This window comes from Thunnus thynnus, chromosome 23, assembly GCF_963924715.1.
Source record: "Thunnus thynnus chromosome 23, fThuThy2.1, whole genome shotgun sequence".
NCBI lineage: Eukaryota > Metazoa > Chordata > Actinopteri > Scombriformes > Scombridae > Thunnus > Thunnus thynnus.
In genome coordinates, this window is record NC_089539.1 from 14,314,499 (window position 1) to 14,333,661 (window position 19,163).

Here is a 19,163-nt window from a genome sequence, read left to right on the forward strand (position 1 = left end):
TTAGACGACACGTAAATCAAACGAACTTAATTACGAATTGGCATCAAATAATTATCAATGACCACTCTTCAGACCAATTACATGAACTACATAGAAAAGAAAGCCATTCAACCAAACTGAATTTAGAAATGTTTTTATTTTTGGAGTCCAATGACCATGTTTGTTTTAGCTACTGTGTACCTTTCCCTTATGACATCTGTAATCAGCACAAAACATTGCATCATTACTTAACTCCTGACTGAGAATAAATGAAAATAGGGCAATTAATCTTTAAACACAGTTCACACTAATAGGATACCAACAAGAACATAAACTACTTTAACTCAGTTGTAAAGTCCCTGTGCTGCTTTTCACTGGTCCAGTGTGCACAACTATGCTGATCAATTATATTCAAAGACAATAAATTAAAAAAAATCATTACAAACAACCTTTGATATGTTATTCCCATTTTAAACAGTAAGTTAAAAGTTAAGTTGAACTTTCTTAGATTTCAAAGTGTTATGATGGAAAACCGGGAATGACTAGTAAAAACACATGCTTCTATTAAGACTATTCATGTAAAATAATACTGACAGTTCCTGTATGAGTGTTGCTCTAGCTTGATGCCAGACTTCCTCTGGACTGGACTCTTTCTTCTTCTGCAGTGCATGTGGACCTGTAAACACTTACCTTCAGCACTGTGGAGAGAAGTCAGCACAAAGCAACTACAAAGTCACACATACATTTGTTTAACCAGCTAACATTTTTTTAGTGAAAGCCCTGCACACCTGTTCCTATTCTGGCTGATTTGCACTCTGCTCACGGTTATTTTGGATGGAGGCGTACTGTGTGTTTGGAGTTTGCTGAAGTCACCAAATTCATCAATGTGGAATTTTCTTACAGTACTAAGTCATTGTATCTTTATAGGTGCAAAAAACAAGCAAAACTTCAAACAAACATGATCTTGAAACAGAGGTCCGATCAGCCAAAATATTTAAAACACAACTTTTTAAAGAATTGTTAACGAGATTCAAAAATTAGGGTGTGGCATAATTTGTTTCATAACTCTTTTACAGAGTTGGTAAAAAATGATCAAACATTTGTTAACATAAAACACTCTAAGTATATTGTTAGAACAAGAGTACAGTTCAACAGTATCATGGGGGTTCTGAAAATGTTATAATCTGTTCAGCGGCTTTACCACTGAGCCATTGCTTTGTGGGAAATAATAGTTCAGTAATTCCTGTAGCAATGACGTCCACAATGTCCACATATATCAAATACCTTCTGAGATGAAATATTTCAGGTGATGAACATGGAGATTTAACCTGACATGACTGATTTAAAAAAAAAAAAAAAAAAAAAAGACAAACATGCATCTTGAGAAGAAAACCAATCAGCTCAAAATATATTTTCCAGCACATTTTCTGTCAAAAATTCTAAAGTAGAAGGTGACAATTAAATTTAATCAATAAAAGGAGGTATTGTGGACAAACAAAACAGGAAGTCTAACCAGTTGATATCAGTGTTAGTGTCTTGGTCTTTGCTGCATTCATACAAAATAACAATGTTAGCTTTCAGTCTTATTTGATCCATAAGCTTTTGTTTCAATCATTTTCACTATCTTGATCTGACAGAGTAAAAAACATGTAAATTCATGCTTATTTTCAATACCTATCATCTTGAGACAAAGTGTTGACAATCACAGTCTATACCAACAAAAATGCAACATGATGGATGGTGTAAAAAAAAAAGACATGTTGCATGGCATTTGACAGTGTTAGTGTCATGGTTACAAATTGCATATAAATAACCACTTAAATCTGTTCATTATGTTGTGGTCAACAGTTAATTCATGATGTGACCTATGGGGTGCATTAAAAACAAAAACATGTTTGGTGTGGAACATGGGAAAATTTTTTTTTTTTTTTTTTACAATTACTTTACTTGGATTTACAAATTTCCAACAAATAGAATTCACCGATATTTGAAGAACCAATTCATGAGAGCTGTAACTACAATGGCCGAGTGAGCATGGACTGTTTAAGCCAGTAATGAACTCATCCCACATCAACAAAACAAAAAGATGTCAAAGACAATTTGGTTCGGCAATGGTGGTGGTGATTCAGTGCAAATACATGCAGATCAAACATCAAAAACCAAAGCATGATTACGTTTTGTTTTTTTTTTGGTTTACTGTGTGCTGCTTATAGACTTTCAAATTGCTCAAGATCTATAAATGTTCTTATCCACCAATCAGGACATTACAAAATAGTACATTCAACTTATCTGTCTTACCTTGTAAAAGATTGTATCCATTTGAGAAAAGGAAGAAAATAAAAAAGGTACTAAAAAACAGACATCTATTTCTAAAACATCTAGAACACAAAGCCACTCACCAATAAAAAGCTAAAAAAATCATCTAAAAGCAGACCAATTCAATATGAAAAACATTTTGCTGTCCAAAATATACATTTAATATAAATGAGCCAACCATATAGAGGAATTCACCAAATGCAAAGTGTACCTCAGTAAACATTTTTTATTACAACACCATCTAATTTTTAATCAAAAGCAGAAAGACATTTACAAACATACTAACCATGAAAAGAATAAATGAGAGGGAGGGGTGGGGAGAAAACATCAAACATGTACCCTATAAAAACTGGTCTCTAAACTGAATGTACACGGTACAGCGAGCCAAGGAAAAAAGAAAAAAAAAAAAGATGTAATGTTTGTGTCTTCTATTTGAGGGTCGTGCGGGCCATTTTATTGTTTGTTTGCGAATGAAGCATCACACATACTCATCTTCATGTCAAATAAAACATAAAAATAAAAGAGCTGGTTGGAAAGTTTCTTTTTCCTTTCATCTTTAGTTACCATGAGTATAAGCTGCTTGGATAACATAGCCTTACACAGGGTCAGGGTCTTCCATCCACTGCTCTTAGTCAGGCAGACAAGATGAACAGACAGAGAGAAGGATGGGTGGAGAAGGAGAGGAGAGATGGAGGGGTGGAGGAAGAGGTGGCGGCTGTGGTTGTAATCCTGTCCGGTCATGCAGGGTGGGGAGGTGGTGGCGCACTGAAGTCCTTCCTCCTTTCCATCCATCCTTGATCCTTGTTAGCTGAAAGGTGTCAAAACGAAGGGTGGAGTTTGGTTTCGAGGCAGCCCAACAGTGAACACTCCCTCCCCCTTTACCATTAAACCTCTAGACTACACATACATAGTCACACCGGGGCTGGGGTCAATTCACCATCACTTTGAGCCACAAAATTAGAGGTCGTCCAAATCCAACTAGTGAACACTGTCTGGTGACAAGAGGTGTGTTATCAGGAAAAATTACAAAGGACAAAAAATTGAAAAAAAACAGGCACATAAACGACCAAACTCCTTTTTCAGGACACTTGACTTCTGTTTCTGTTTAAAGGCTCAGTTGATTGTGTGTTGTCCCCAACCCCAGCACAGACACAGAGAAAAAACATGTCATGCAAACTTGAACAGGAAATATCCAAGAAGCAAAAGTGAAATCTATCAGTATGTACACACAACAAATATACACCAATATTCAGGGGAGTCTATGCCTAGATGCAATTTATCACTGTTGCAGAAACATGAGTAAATTCATCTATTGATGCTTACAATTTGCTTTCTCTGACTTCTAAAAAGAATCAACTAATTTATTTATGTGAGGGTAACAATAGTTAGAATGTAATTTTCAAATCAAAAGTCTTTCTGAGGTCTTTTAAATTTAGGCTTTAAATTAACCCAAAATCCTATAGCTCTTTATTGTTGAAGTCACAGGTCATTGGCAGTATTATTTTAATACCTTGACATACTTAACTAACCTATTTTAATAATTTTTCCCTGTTAGGCCTTGTTCACATCTGGCATTACAATGCATCTTGGGTGGACCGATCACAATTGGACAGCTCTAGGTACAGATGTGAATTCACTCAAGATGCACTGAGGATGCAGTGAGGTCCGAGCGCTCAGACCACATACGGAGGTGATCTGGGCTGAATATGGCCACATTCTTTTAGCAGTGTGTATGTGAATGTGTCCTGGGCCACACTGAAGGCCTGTCTACTCTACTGACGTCCTCTTCGTAAGCAGAAGTACATATTCATTCGGGGCGATAGTTGGTCCACCTCAACAGTCAGTCTACCTTAACTCTGTGCGGTTCTGTGCGGATATCTGCATACCTCCGATTTGTTGTGTGTGCACTGGTTGACGCTGTCTTCCTGGCCGTGTATGTGTCGGCTGAGGAGTATATTTATGTGGCTTAAGGTGGACCATCTATTCTCATTTAGTGACCATCTCAGTCGCCCCTAAACAGTTAACGGAGAAACATTGGCTGCTGAGTCTCTCTCCCAAGTGAGGCTCAAATGATTTCCATTTGAGCAGAAGAGTCAGTATAAAAAAATAACAAAAACCCCCCCCAAAATACATTTAGTTTTTGCAAACGGAAACGATGTACGTGTTTATTTGCATATAGAGCGGGGAAATGAGATCCAATCACAAGTGGTCACTAGACACACATTCTAATGCCAGGTGTGAACAGATGTACCAAGAGCTGTCCATTTGTGATTAGATCACCCAAGACGCATGTTAATGCCAGATGTGAACAGGGTCTTAGTCACTCCTCACAACCCAAGCAAAATGGACCCTATATTTGTTATTCAGCAACTTCAAGAACACCTTGTTCATGTTTTCCTTTACAACCAACTGGTAATGGTGGGCATGACACACTGACAGCTAAAAAAAACACTGACAAATATCATAGAAACAGTGCATGATTGGTTGTGACACAACCAATTAGTTTTCAGGAATTGGGCATATAGGAGTAATAGACACAGAAAGGACAAAAAGAGCTGTATATTAAAAACACAAAACTACAAAGAGAAAGGCACGCATCTGACTTAGACACAGTAGGTGATACTTTGACACAACCGCCCATTTGATTGCAAAAGCAGACCAAGATTTTTACATATAACTGAAAAAAACAATGTAAATGTGATTCAGTATATGGTCTGGTAAACCCAATACCAGTGAAAAAGCAATATTTTGTACTCACTGAGGAAGTCCAGCATGCGAGTTACAGGTAACTGGAAAGGCAACTTCTTTATCATAATTATAAAAGGCATTGGCTAATTAAATTGCTAACAACAGTCCCCTCGCCCGAGTAAGTTCCTCCCCATTCAAAACTACTCACAAAAGAAAGTTTCAGCAGAAATTACAACAGTTCTGATACAGAAAGTCATGTCAAATTATAAATGTATTCCTATTAATTTTATATCAAATTTATGAAGCTTGGTAACTTGATTTTACTGGCTTTACAAGGTGCAGAAATGTCAAATTAGAACTGGTATCTGCACTACAAGCACCAGGTCAAATGAGTACAGGTGATTTTATATGGCTCAAAAGGTTCAAATGCATACTGAAACTCGAAAAGTTTTTGCTGTAGAAAGGGTTTTGTTTTACATGGTGCGTGGCGGCAGACAAAAACAGTTATCCGACAATAACATTTTATACAACACAGTAGTTAAACTCTGGTGTTTCTTGTCACACTATTATTTAAATGGGCTATAACATCGAGTACAAGTGGGAATGGGCAATACTGAACGTCTGTCAATGGTCAAATTACATCCAGATATCAGGCTAATAAATCATTTGCCGTATTAAAAATATGCCATATTGTTTAACCTAGGTTCATTGTAGAATAATAAAGTTCATAGAAAACATGAAAGTGTGTAGCATTTTATCAGCCAATACAGCATGCAAACTGAACAGGTCAAAGCCAAACCAGGGTCAAACAGTGCATGAAATACTGACCTCTAACAAAAGGTACTCCACAAAAAAGCCTGAGATATGATACTTACCATTTAACAATTCCTACCTTACAGATCATATTTAAATATTGTAGCAGGCTTGTCATGTGTGTATCACTTTTGCTTCCACTGTAATTAATCACAATGTCTTCAGTGAGGCTTGCAGGTCTGTCAGAAAAGAGTTACCTGATGCGGGAAGTGTGGAAAGTCTACACCTTTACAATTCCACCCACTGAAAACTACATAGCAGATTAGTTCAACATTATCTGGGATCATAATATTATCTTTGTATTACAATTACCTTAAATTGCTTTAGCTGAGCCAAATGAAGTCATTTTTCAATTATTAGATAGCTTGACCATCTCTTCCAGTCATAAGTATAGATTTTATTTTTCACCCTGTGATTAAATGGGCATTGATGCTCACTGCTGACCTGTTTGACCCTGGTTTGACATGAGCAAATAGTATGCTTGTTTGAAAGGACATCAGCGATTTAATCCCCAGCACACAAACACCTACAGACAGACTGAAGAAATAATAAAACGTCATTTCTGCCTGGTACAAACACTGCACCCCACCATGGCTGTATGAACCAACAAAACAGTGTTAGAGCACATCTGTGGACACAAGAAATATCTACACTACTATCAGGAATAAAAGCAGTATGTTTGGCAATTAATTCTCAATTGTTTTCCTGATGAACAAACTCTTTTATATCTGACAGATTGTGGACATGGACAAATGGAAAATGGACATATTTGGCCTTATTACAAAAAACATTTTTGCCCACTTCCTTTTGTTATTTTCATTTATACTGCAAAAAACATTTTTGCAAAAATATACTCAACAATCTACATATTACCAAAAGATGTTAGGCCTTGTGTCCACTGGGGATCTCTCAGATACTGGCGGTTAAAAATCAAAGATACAGTTGAAAAGATGTATTTCTATTGAAAATTAAATGCTCTTTCCAGAATTAAGTTTTTTACATTTAGCTTCTGCAATTGTGAAATTGTACAAATTCTATACTGTAAGCACACAGTAACTTAAAACGCTGTATACTTCCTATTAAACAATTAGGAAGCGTATTATTTTGCAAAGAGGTTCCCGGTGGACACAAAGTCTTACTGTTCAGTCAAACTATTATGTAGGAATTGCAGAATTGGGTGGGAAAAAGTTTAGAGCAACCTAACTAGCACTGACAGCTAGAGATTAGCATGACTCTACACTAATCAGATCACATGACAGGTTTCTAAGACAGTCACTGAGTTACATTCTTTTGGCATGGTTCGACCTGTCTTCGCAGTTCAGCAACTCCATACACAAAGACAACACCCCAGGTAATATTCCTCAGTATGAAGCAGGCAAGAACATGGTGAGAAAAGTGCATACATACATAATTTGATGTATAGAAAATATTTTTGCTGGGTTAAGATACTGAGGTAGACTGACAAGAGAGGGTGAGGCTTATGTGTAAAACCTCGTTTAAAATTATGACAAATATTATTTGGGGTTATGCGCCACTGTACAGAGATGCTGAAGGGCAAATGTACGCTACAGGGTGGATGTGAGGAGACGGGTCTGCGCTATCAGAACTAGTTTATACAGAACATCTTAGTGCTTTGGCAGAAAAGGACCATCAGAACAACACAAAAACGTTCAAAACCGATATTTCAACTGCAGTTCCAAAAATTGACAATATTTATGTTTTTCAACACGCAAGTGACGCAATGGAAGACAACAGCTTCATACAAAGATTACAAAATGATTTGTGAAACCCTGACACCGAGAATCCATGACAAACACCAGCAAGTCTCAGAAATTTAGTCTAAAAAGTATTATACTACAATCATTTGCAACCGACTAAAATCAATCATATACAAACTAGTGTCAAATTATTTCAGATGATGTAATCTATAACTCATCCATAACATCCAAAAGCCAGGAAGAACACATGGAGCTTTCACAATGCTATGAGCCAAGTTATTCAGAAATACTTGCGTGATCTTTTGCCAACCTAGGGTCAATTTATCACTTAAAAAAATCATTACTTTTACATTAATTCATAAGATACAAATACAATAAGCACATAAAAACTTTGTTTAGCATATAACAATTGTTATTACATTAATTGGCTGCATTGAACAAATTATTAGGAGTTACTGTATACATTAAATGTTATTTACAAGGTCTCACAGATAAAAATGTTTGGCTTTCTTTTGTATGTTTTTCAGTTTTATTGAGTCAGGAACCTCTGATGGCCTGGTGACAGGCACAAAAGCTTAGGAAACGGAAAACACTGATATTCTGATTCTAGCTTTCAATTTACAAACTTTCTATTCCATGTTTACATGTAATTTACTCTTGCCAATAACATACGAGTAAGATACTGGGAGTAATTATGCATGAATCCTTAATGTGAAGCATTCTGAAAATCAACAAATTACAAACAATATCGATTCAATGCCACAAATCAATCAGGGCAGAGCATCAAAACTTTTTTTCCCCTGACCTTTACCTCTAACAATCTATGTGACATGATTATGTGACTTAAGGGCATCAGCATTTCGACACCACGCACATATCCTGGTTGTCAAAAACATGTTATCAAATAACATTTGCATGAATATTTTTTAAACTTCACCCCAATGCCTTAAATTGAGGTGTAGTGACTGCAAAGTGAGCAACACTCTGCTATAAAACACTTGACATAAAAATACAATGTCAGGCAATATTACTGACATGCATGATGCAAATATAGAACAATCACATTGTCAAAATGTTTATGTGTCCAAAAAGTCATCCAATGCTGACACTGTTTTAAAAATTTTCAATTTCTTAACAATATAACATGACAATGATATATGTTCCATGTGTTTCAAATTGAAATGGTAGCATGTATACATCATTGCTTTTTTATAAACTGTTGCTCTACTATTGACATGTATATATTGCCATATATTTTCTCAAAATACAATCCAATTTGGAGAAAAAAAACAAACCACGCATTACAAAAAAAATGCTAAATCTGTACTAAATATTGTAAAAAAAATGATGGGAAATACTTTGACATCTGTGAAACCTACCCATGACTCAAGGAACCAGTATTTCAAACCAACTCAGTCTCAATACATTTCAATAATCTGTAAACTCATACATTCAATCTAGAGAAAACTTTTGGTCCACTGGCCATAGTTGCTGGTAAAATTCAAAATTCAGATAATTTCCATTTTTTACGAGCCAAACAGATAAGAAAAGATGTTGTCTACGTAAATTATTTGAAGAAATAGAGCAAAACTTTACCCACCACAGCCAAACATGTATTATCTGTTAGATTATTCATTCTGTTTTAACTATTATATTCTGAATTTAACTGAATTTATTCAGCTGAATACACAAAGTGGCTGCTGAATTTTGTAATTTACTAGCCTCAAATGGCTGTAGACCAAAAAGTAACAATGCATCCATGAAGTAAATTTCCAGTGACTATCAGTGTATTTTCAGGGAGAATTACTGTATTTTGGGAGAGTTACTATAAAAAAAACCAAAGGACAGAATCAACTCTTACAAACAAGTGTGTATTACACACATTTTCCTGAGACACATCTTACACAATAATACAGCTGTGATCACCAATTATGAAATTTGAAGGAAAGAACACTTACCTCACACCTACCTGAAACCAAAGAACTGAGTTGTAAAAAGGTTTTTCCTTGCTTACCTCTTCTCTCCACATCCTCCTCCTCACGATTTCAAAAGGTTTAAAATATTTCAAAGCCAGTCAACAGTTTTTTCTATGTGACTTTGTTGTTATTCTGGATGATTTTTTTTTTTTTTTTTTTTTTTTACACCCTCTGTAGATAAAATTTGACCAAATAATACAGCAATTTTAACTACAGCCTACGAATCCAATGCAGAAGAGAAAAGGTGAGCAATCAAAAAGGACTTTTTAAAACTCAACACTGGTGTTCTCTTCTCTTGCCATGTAGTTCAGGCTGGCTGAGCCTGAACTGCTCCAGCTCAGTCCACTTTCAGACAAATATACTAATGAAGAAGACACAGACAGCTTATGACAGAAGAACGTAAGAAGGGAGAAGTTGTACCCACCTCCCCTCTCGCCTAGCGGTGTCTGTACTCCCTCTCCCTCTCTCTTTCCCGGTCTCGGTCCCTGTCCCTCTCACGATGGCGGTCACGCTCTCGGCTGCGTTCTCGGTAATAGTCCTCATGCCGATCCCGACTGCGGGACTTGTGGCGTCTGCTCTTTTCCCTTGAGCGGCTGTGGTCACGTTCCCTGGAACGCTCTCGCCTAGCAGACACAAAGAGAAGCATCATTGGACCGTGTACCAGGGTTTAAAAAGTTACAAAAGTAGTATTATCAGGTGCCAAACTCTCAATTTTAAAGCATCTTCCACACTATCAACATACCTAAATACATGCCAGTCCATATCCCTTGATCTTTTTCTTTTTAGGCTTTATTTATAATATTCTGTTTAACGACTAGTTGGACGTGTCTCTTTAGTATAGCCCAGCTTCACTGTCATGTTTAGTGGCAACTCAACTAGATTCAGTTTTTACCTGGAGGCAGAGCCGTAGCTTTTTGATTCGATGCCGTGAAGACAGTCCTGCAGAGAACTGATGAGGACCTTGCAGCGGTCGTCTGCTGACACTTTGGACTGCTTAATCAGACTGATGGCTGTCACCAAGGTCTCTATAGCGCTGCCATAGTCAGCTAGACACAAAAAGAGAACACAGAATTAAGCTTTGTTTAATGTTGGGTCCCAGTTATTGTCTTGTTGACACAACATCTGATCAAACACCCACAATATGCATGCAATTGTATGGTATGTTTCTGGAATAACTATGCATTACCTGCACTGGCGTCAGACACCGCTCTAGATATGGCACTGGAGGAGATGGCTCTGTTCCTGTTCATGATCTCCTCAAACTCGGCCTCACTCAGAGGGGTCCGTGACGCCTCCATCTCCCTATAAACACAAACACACAGGTTACGTCACAAATAATGCCAAGGAAGAGTGAGCAAATTTCAGCCAGGATCTATTTTGTCAAACGTAATAAATTCATTTTCAGAGAGTGAAAATAGATACCAGTTCCTAGCATCTGTAATCTTGGTCACCAATGCAAATTATCTTTAACAAAAAGACTGCAGGTTGTTACAAAAACAGCACAATACTATGTTAAGTTCATATTTCTACTGCTTAATACTGTAGATAGAGCAATATTTGTTCCCAGTGGACTGATGATGTTATGCTAAGAGAACATGATATACTGCCGTATCAATTATTTGTTCCACCCCCACCACCCATCCTCACCGGCCTCCGGGACCATAGTCTCCTCTCTCATAAGGTGGAGGGCGTCCGTATGGGTCGTTTGGTCCTGGGGGTCCTCGGCTGTCGTTGGGGGGCATGCTGTTGTTGCCAGGTGGAGGGAAGAAGGCAGGATTGACATGCGGTGCTGGTGGTGGGCCACCTGGTGGAGGACCTGGCATGTGAGGAGGTGGAGCCAAAGCCATGGGGGGCCCAATGGGGCCTGGGGGACGAGGAGGGAATGGTCCTGGGGGTGGGGGGCCCTGTTGGGGGGGTGGGGGGCCAGGGGGAGGGCCGTAACCTGGAGGAGGGGGGCCTGGCGGTAGGGGTCCCATTGGTGGCTGGCCAAACTGACCAGGGAAGAGAACAGGGGGAGGAGGCCTGTCGCCGCGATTTGGAGGACCAGCAAGGGGAGGGGGAAGACCCTGGCCAGGAGGTGGAGGTCCTGGAGGGCCTGGTGGACCAGGTGGACCGGGAGGGGGCCGTGGGGGACCCTGCATCCCACCTAAAAGACAAAACAAGAGACAAAACAGAAGAATGCATGAAACATAAGGCCTAATGAACTGTCCTTTTTATGATATAGAAGGCAGGGCTCCCCCCAACATTTCTGAGTATGATGGAGAAAGTAAGTGTGCTTGTAAAATGATGTAGAGGACCTTTTCTACTAATATAATAAAAAAAAAAAAAAAAAAAAAAAATCAGCCCTGCTGATTTATTGGCCTAGCTCTAATTTTAGCGTCTTGTAATATCCTGTATCTTTCAAGTTTTCCTTTCATATGTAAATACCCTTTGGTACTGATTAAGGCAGTTCAAAGCAGATACAATGACACAGACAGATAAGGAAGAGCAGCCATAGCTACAGGAAACAACACATGTCAAAAGGCCAACAAATAATGCTGCAAATGAAATCAGAAGGCAACCAAACAGATGAGGTGCTGGCTTTTATCAAGTCTGCTTTGTTTCAATCGGAGCTCTCCCAATTAGTTCTGCATTCTTTTTCCACAGCACTAAATGGAAAGAATGCACTGCTGCAAGTTGCCAAGGGCACCAACAGTTCAGCATGACATACTCCTGCATTTCATATCGTATACATTAGCAAATAATCTAGCAAAAAAAATGTCCCATGTGAGATTACTCCACTGCGATATTGCACAAGCTTAGAGAATCGAGGAGCATAACAGCTACAGAAGCACTGTGTAGTCTGATAGGACTTGATAAATACAAGTGTGAAAGGCTTTTTGTATTTGCCATTAGGCAGTATAAATGTGATTGAGTAGGTGGAAAGCAGTGTGGTCTTAAAAGAAACTTGCTGTGTGCTTCTGCCGCTTCACTCTTCTTCAGCACATCACTAAGTGGTGCGCTTCTCTAAAATGTTTCAGTGTCAACACATTGAAATATTTATTCTTGCCTCATGTAGGGCCAACAGCATTTTGTGGAAACTGTCTATTTAGGGACGTAAGAGTGTTCAGTGTTCAGCTGTTTTTGGAGCAGTCTGACAATGTCAATGGCAAAACTTCTACCAACAAACAGCTGAGGGTTAGGATAAAAAGGCGATCGATCAAATCAATCAGATCAATCGAGGTGTTTCACCTCTGCCACGCCAGCTCCCGTTCCTGCCCCCCGGCGGGAAGGGACTGAAATTCATATCCATCAGAGGGCCATCTTGGTGCCTAATCAGATCTGGTCTCATCCCCGAGCCTAATGGGGGGAGAAAGCAAACCAATCACAACCCTTCCCTTTATTCACTTCTGCCTACCAACTGAAGGCCTTTCACAGCCCAGCAGCACGGGGCACCAGCCACTAAGCGAAAGAAGAGATGTGAAAAAGGTGGGATGGATGGCAAGAGACGCAAAAATGGGAAAAAGAGAAAAGCTGGCAACTCCATTCTCTCCTACTAGGGGTGTGAGGCGGCCAATCTAAGATTTGTAAAGAGTTTAAGATTGGTAGCTTGCCAAGTGTAGCCTTGGGCAAACTGCTTGTCGAGGAATGGTGTTGGAAATTGTCAGTGAGCAGAAAATTGCAGCCAGGGAAGGATTATTTGTTCAACTGGAGGTGAAGAGGGACAACGAAAGAACAAACCATATGGGGAGGGAGACATGCACAGACACAGCCCTGCCAGGAGAGACTTAAAGGGTGAAAGATCCAAAAGAAACACACGCTAAAACAGACTAGCCTTGGCTCCATGCGGGTGTGAGTATTAGCAAAGCCTGGACTGTGCTAACAAAGCAGCACGGCCAGACAGAAAGCAGAATATTTAATTCATCCCATGTTCAATTTTCATGGTTCTTGTCACACTGTGGTGTTTATTTGAATCTTTTGCACTCCTATATTATTGTGAAAAAAAATGACCACATAAAATGACACAACCCTGAAAACAAAAACATAAAATTCACAATATCAAGGCATTTTATAAAAAGTGTCAACACCAGGTCTAAATTGTAAATCCGGCGACCCATAAACCTCAACAGGTGGGGAAGCACAACCACCGCCAAGGCTGATTCCCAACACATCCATACATACACGTCACAGATCACAAATATTGCAGTGAGCTAACAGTGTGATTCATGACAGTCATGGATGGATGCACTGGGAAACCATCCATGAATTCATTTATACTGCTAAAACTAAAAAAAAATACTTTAGTGTGATTACAAAAACAAAAAAAACAACCATATTTTCTGCTATGGACTCACCTTGTTTGGTACAGCAAGACCAATGTAATATTCATCACAGCCAGAATAATCAGATATTCTTTTTCAATAGATGACTGACATATGATATGTCGTGTCAGTGACTGAACTAACCTGTTAACTTGCTGAAATGCTATCCAATAAAAGCAGAGGCTTAAGTTGTTTAAGTAAATCTCAAGAGTTGATTGCTGACCTTTCAGACCTGATATAGAATAAACTGTGCTTAATTTACTTATTAACACTTTCAACTGATTTGTGCATGTTTTAAATATTATCCTTCAACTGATAGGGGGAACGGTCCCCACCCAACTGGCAGAAACACTCGTTACCAAACTAACCAGGGAAGTGTGGTGGTGGCCCTCCAGGCCCAACGGGACCAGGAAAGCGGTCTCCTCCAGGGCCAGGTGGTCCAGGAAACCTTCCTCTTCCTCTACCCATGGGAAAACCTCCACGAGGGCCAGCGCCAGGGGGACCAGCTTTACCTTCCCCAGACATCTGGCCTGACTGGGTACCTGTGCAAAGGATGAGACAAGACTAATTCACTTTTCCATTTAATATGTAATAAATAATAAATGTCTGTGCAGTGCATGCACATTCAGACATGGAGCTGAGTGAATTTTGTCTAAAATCTTGTGACTGGATGAATAACTGTAGCAAAACACACTTCTGTGATTGACTGTACATAAATTATGTATGTAGCCTATCAGCAGACAAAGTGGTGCAGTATTTCCCTTGCAAGACTTCTTTCAACCAGCACTGTGACAAGTGTGCATATTAAATTAACTTTTGCTGGCTGCATCTGGTTTCTGCCATGTGTGCACTTGCCCTACTTACTTTTGCGTGACTGCATCTCAAACTGGCTGAGGGACTGTTTGTTGCACGGTGTGACGATGGGATTCTGGCCATGGAGCTCCCTCTTTGACAGAAGCTCCATTAACTTCCTGGATGATGCCTCTGAGCCCACACACACCAGAGCAAACCTGGGAGACACATGCAGATGACACATGCGATCACATTCATGGTAACAATTAGAGTTAGCACACCAGGGATACATTTTTTTTTATCATCGAGTTTCATAATGACCTTCTTGCCTTGATCTGGGTGGCAAGGATTAAAAAAACAACAACTTTGATAATATAAATAATTCAGCTTTAATTCTTGATGGCCAAATTTTCATCAAATTACAAGGTCTGTCATCTCAGGATGCACAGACTAGTATAGCCCTGCAGCACATCAGAGAGGGTTTCAAATCAAATTAAAATTAATTGAAATAAAAAAAAAAAAAAAGTAAAAGTTTGGACACACTTTCTAAGGCTCTGGCTCTTTTCTGAGTGCCAGCATCTTTTTTCGATTGTTCTCAATGAGGAGAGAGCATATTCAACAGCACGCCGCATGCTTTTCTCAGAGCACTCCATCTTTTTTGTGCAACCACTCCAAGCACTTCTATTTGAAAATCTCTGAACTTTTCAGAAAGGTGCTGGACTTGTCACCCTGGTAACCAAGAAAATTGAGGAGGAGCTCGTTCCAGTTGTGTCTGTCCTGAGCTTTATGATATGTCAAACAGAAACTATCATGACAAAGACAGAAAAGCCAATTTGTGGGAGCAGATCAGCTGGACAATGAATGTTGCTGGTGAGTGTTAAAGAAATTGTCAAGATATTGTTGTCATAGAAACAAAACCCACACACAGCTGTTTTTTTTCTCTCTCACTGCATAAGTGCTTCATCCCACCACTCTCCAGCACCCTGCCAGCATTTTTCTGCCAGAGAAAAACACTATATGCATACAAGCCCTCATTCAAGTGAACTGGAAGATGTCCAAACTTTTGACTAGTGCTATAGTAATTTTGCATTTTTGATTCAGAAATAAATAAAATTGCCCTGTTCAACATGGAAATTCAATCACTTCTCACACTGAATGTAACATCAAGTAATTACAATCTTTAACAGGCTTTGATTAAGTCTAATCACATCACAGAAAAGCTCACCCTTTGGACTGTCCATTGGCTCTGTTTTCAAAGAATTTGATCTCCAGCACATCTGTGATCCCTATTGATCGGATTGCTTCTGTCAGGTCCTCATCTGTCGTCCACTGCATAAGAGAAGACAGAAATATCAGTATATAAATGTACTGATTTGGTTAATTAAAGAATTGTGTAACATTTTAGAGCAACTTGTAGATTAGTTTGTGAGTCTAGATCTGGCACAGCACAAGAATGCCTCATTTAGAGGGCAGTCTAAAATGTCTTCCCTTACAAGAAAATGTATTCAGCAAGCATGAATTTTTCATATTTTTCCTCTAAGTGGCCTGAAAATAAATCTGACACTCACCCATGTGAGGTTTCCAATGTATAGGGCAATCCTTTTGCCTGTGTAGGTGTATACCACGTTGGGTGGGGCGCTTTTCCCTCCTTCTGTGCCACCTGGCGCAGGGAGTGTGTCCAGGTAGTCACGGTCTTCTGGCGCATCACCATTATTGGCCGATGGGGATATTACATCATCGTACAGGTCGATCTGCTCATGAACCGGGTAGTCAGCTTCCTGTAAAGGACAATAACAACGGTTCAGTTCAAAATCTCTGGAGTTCTGAGAAGTTGCACTGTGACCCTCAGTGTCAAAATGTGTAGAACAACACACTCTCAATTAATGCAATTTTACAGCAATGAGAGGACATAAAATATTGTAAATTTTATCACAATGTTTGAGAAAAGCTGCAGCAAAACCAAATTTTTTGGTCGAAATAATCACCCCCCCCCCCCCCAAAAAAAACAAAAACTCTGCAATGCAAACATCAATGCGTGGTGAAAAACTGAGAAAGCGACTGAGAATGAATGCATGTTTGAAGAACATGTTTTTGGAGAAATCACAGTCACTGTGTAAATGTTTTCATAGTATTGCAGAAGCTCTCAATAATTGCAGCATTGGAGTGCATGTAAACATGCTCATTGATGATGTCACGTCAGGATAGCTGGTCCCTTTTTTTACCGTGTAATATCTTACACTGCATTATAACTTTTACTGTACTGATTTATCTGTCTTAATCTATTTTAGCTTATTTTTATTTCCTATCTAACTCTTTTTAAAATGTATTTCAATGTCATTTTGCCTTTATCTTACAGTGCTGTCAGTAAAATGTCCAATATAAGTCTCTGAGCACATACCTTTAGTAATAATTGAACAAGAATAATAAAAGTGATGCCTTTATTACCATTTGACAATTAAATTTACACTTTTGTTTACTTTATATCGTTGAGCAATGGAGCATTTCTTTAAATTACTTCTCTATTTAACAAATCAGCTCTGTCGTTATGTTTTCTTATTTCCACCACCAGTGAAAAACTCCTGAATGAACCTCAAAGTTAAATTTCAGAGCGCACAATTAGGTTTATCAACAGTTTCGTTAAGATGTTGATGTAGATAACGTGTCTAGATTAAATACAAGGACAACATAGGAAATACCAGACTAGACTGTTTTTCAGCAATACAGGAAAGGGGCGTGTGAGAAGAGCGAGAACAACATCTACCGAGCACAAACATTGATGCTATATCGAGCTAACAATCAAAAGCTAACAATTCATACGTCCCTTAATGCATTCATATTTCATACGTTAAACAATAACCTCACCAGTTGCCCACATTTTGCTTACTTCGCTCCGACCTCAGCTTAGCTTGTAAAAACAGCAACACGGAGAACTTAAAGTATTAGACAGCATTGTGTAAAGCTGCAATGGGTTAGCTAGCTAGCTAGCTGGCTAACGCAACTGCGTTTATTTGGCGGCCACGCCAAGGCCCGAAGCTGTGCGACTTCTAAACAATGAAAGCAGTCACTTTTAGTGTTTATCGAAATTAATAGACTGGATTCATCGATTGGTACATGCAACAGAAGCTGTGTTAAATGTCGTCAAAAGTATTAATGCAACATTTCGGGCCGATAATGCTAGCCGAGGCTGCAGACTTGCAGCATGGTGAAGCGGGGGCCTGTATGCGAGGGAAGCTTGTTTGACCAGCCCAGCGTGTAAATCTCCAACCATAATAACAACCACATGTTACACGAATATACACAACATTGCACCGTTATTCGAAGTAAGGCGAATGTGGATTTATTACCTGGTTGAATTCCTCCTCGACGTCGGCGTAGATGTCGATGTGATCCACACCGTCCGCCATTTTCCTCTGACCCGTTACTGTCTCCGCCTGGCGGTGCAGAACAGCGGCGAAACACAAACACTGAGAGAGCGAGAGAGAGAGAGAGAGAGAGAGAGAGAGAGAGACGCACAAATACATACATAGGATATACTGTATATATATATACATAGATATACTATATATAATTCATATCAATCTCAATGTTGTGTTAAATGTTATTTTAATTGACTCTTCATGCTTTGGAAATGTTGTTGTGTTTTGACGTTCATGCTAATAAAGCAAATTTGAATTTGAAATTTGAATTTGAGAGAGAGAGCACTAAGTAAGTCGTAAGTAGTAGTTTTTTCTGCTCACCAGGCATATAAAATGGTATTTCATTCCTGCCAGAGAAAACAAAACATGGTAAAATTTTGTGTGTTTTTATGAATTCGACAGAGAAAGTAAACATTTCGACTGAGTATCTGATAAATAGGACTTAACAGCATAAGACAACTCCATTTTTTCTGACAGTAATGGGCTTTATACTCTGAATGCCATCAGAAACCTTGAGCAGGGTAGGCTATGTCAAATAAAAAGCAAACCTGTTGGTTTATTGTTTGCTGTCTGTGGTTTCTCATCATCATAAACTGGTTTGTCATCAGAAATATATAGATAATAATATATAAACTATATAGGCCTACTGGTTGACACCTCTGGATGAGTAATTTATTATTTAGACTACAGCTTCAGACATTCCAAAAATCTGATGTGCATTGTTTACCTTTTTTATACCTTAAAGATGCCCTCCAGGCATGTTTTAAGATGTGTATAACATACTCTACCTTGAATAAGAATGTATGTCTATGTTTTTTCCACAAAAAAAGTGAAATTGTCTTGTTAAAATCCTTAAAATGACATATACTCCTTCTCCCCCATTAAAAATTCCTGAATCTATAAATATGCAAATATCTATAATTTCAAAAGTTTAACTACTAGACACAAGATGTTACCTACTTCACTGAAAAGTCCATTATCAGTGTATGTGCACATCACACTTGTATAAGTTGCATACTGGACCATAATTGGCTTCCAATCTATTTGTGATGTCACAAATCATGCCCGCAGGCCCATCCCTTAAAATTGTATTTTCAGTGAGCACAGAGAAACTTTCCACTTTCAGCAGATGATTGTGAAAACAACCTTCTAGTGTCAAACTCT

The 19,163-nt window shown here is 38.8% G+C and overlaps 1 protein-coding gene across 2 annotated transcripts; it reads right to left on the reverse strand.

Moving 5' to 3' along the window:
* Positions 1 to 1,895: 1,895 nt before the first annotated feature.
* cpsf6 (cleavage and polyadenylation specific factor 6) lies at positions 1,896 to 18,050 on the reverse strand. 2 transcript variants are annotated; one of them, XM_067582165.1, is made up of 11 exons: positions 17,928 to 18,050; positions 16,152 to 16,361; positions 15,809 to 15,912; positions 14,656 to 14,801; positions 14,160 to 14,333; positions 12,722 to 12,829; positions 11,138 to 11,636; positions 10,677 to 10,792; positions 10,383 to 10,536; positions 9,915 to 10,113; positions 1,896 to 3,103 (listed from the first exon to the last, which is right to left on the reverse strand). In XM_067582165.1, the coding sequence occupies exons 1-10, from the start codon at positions 17,985 to 17,987 to the stop codon at positions 9,927 to 9,929; spliced, it is 1,758 nt and encodes a 585-aa protein (XP_067438266.1). In that variant the 5' UTR covers positions 17,988 to 18,050; the 3' UTR covers positions 1,896 to 3,103; positions 9,915 to 9,926. The 2 variants fall into 2 exon arrangements, with proteins under 2 accessions (XP_067438266.1, XP_067438267.1); XM_067582166.1 differs by lacking the exon at positions 12,722 to 12,829.
* Positions 18,051 to 19,163: the final 1,113 nt, after the last annotated feature.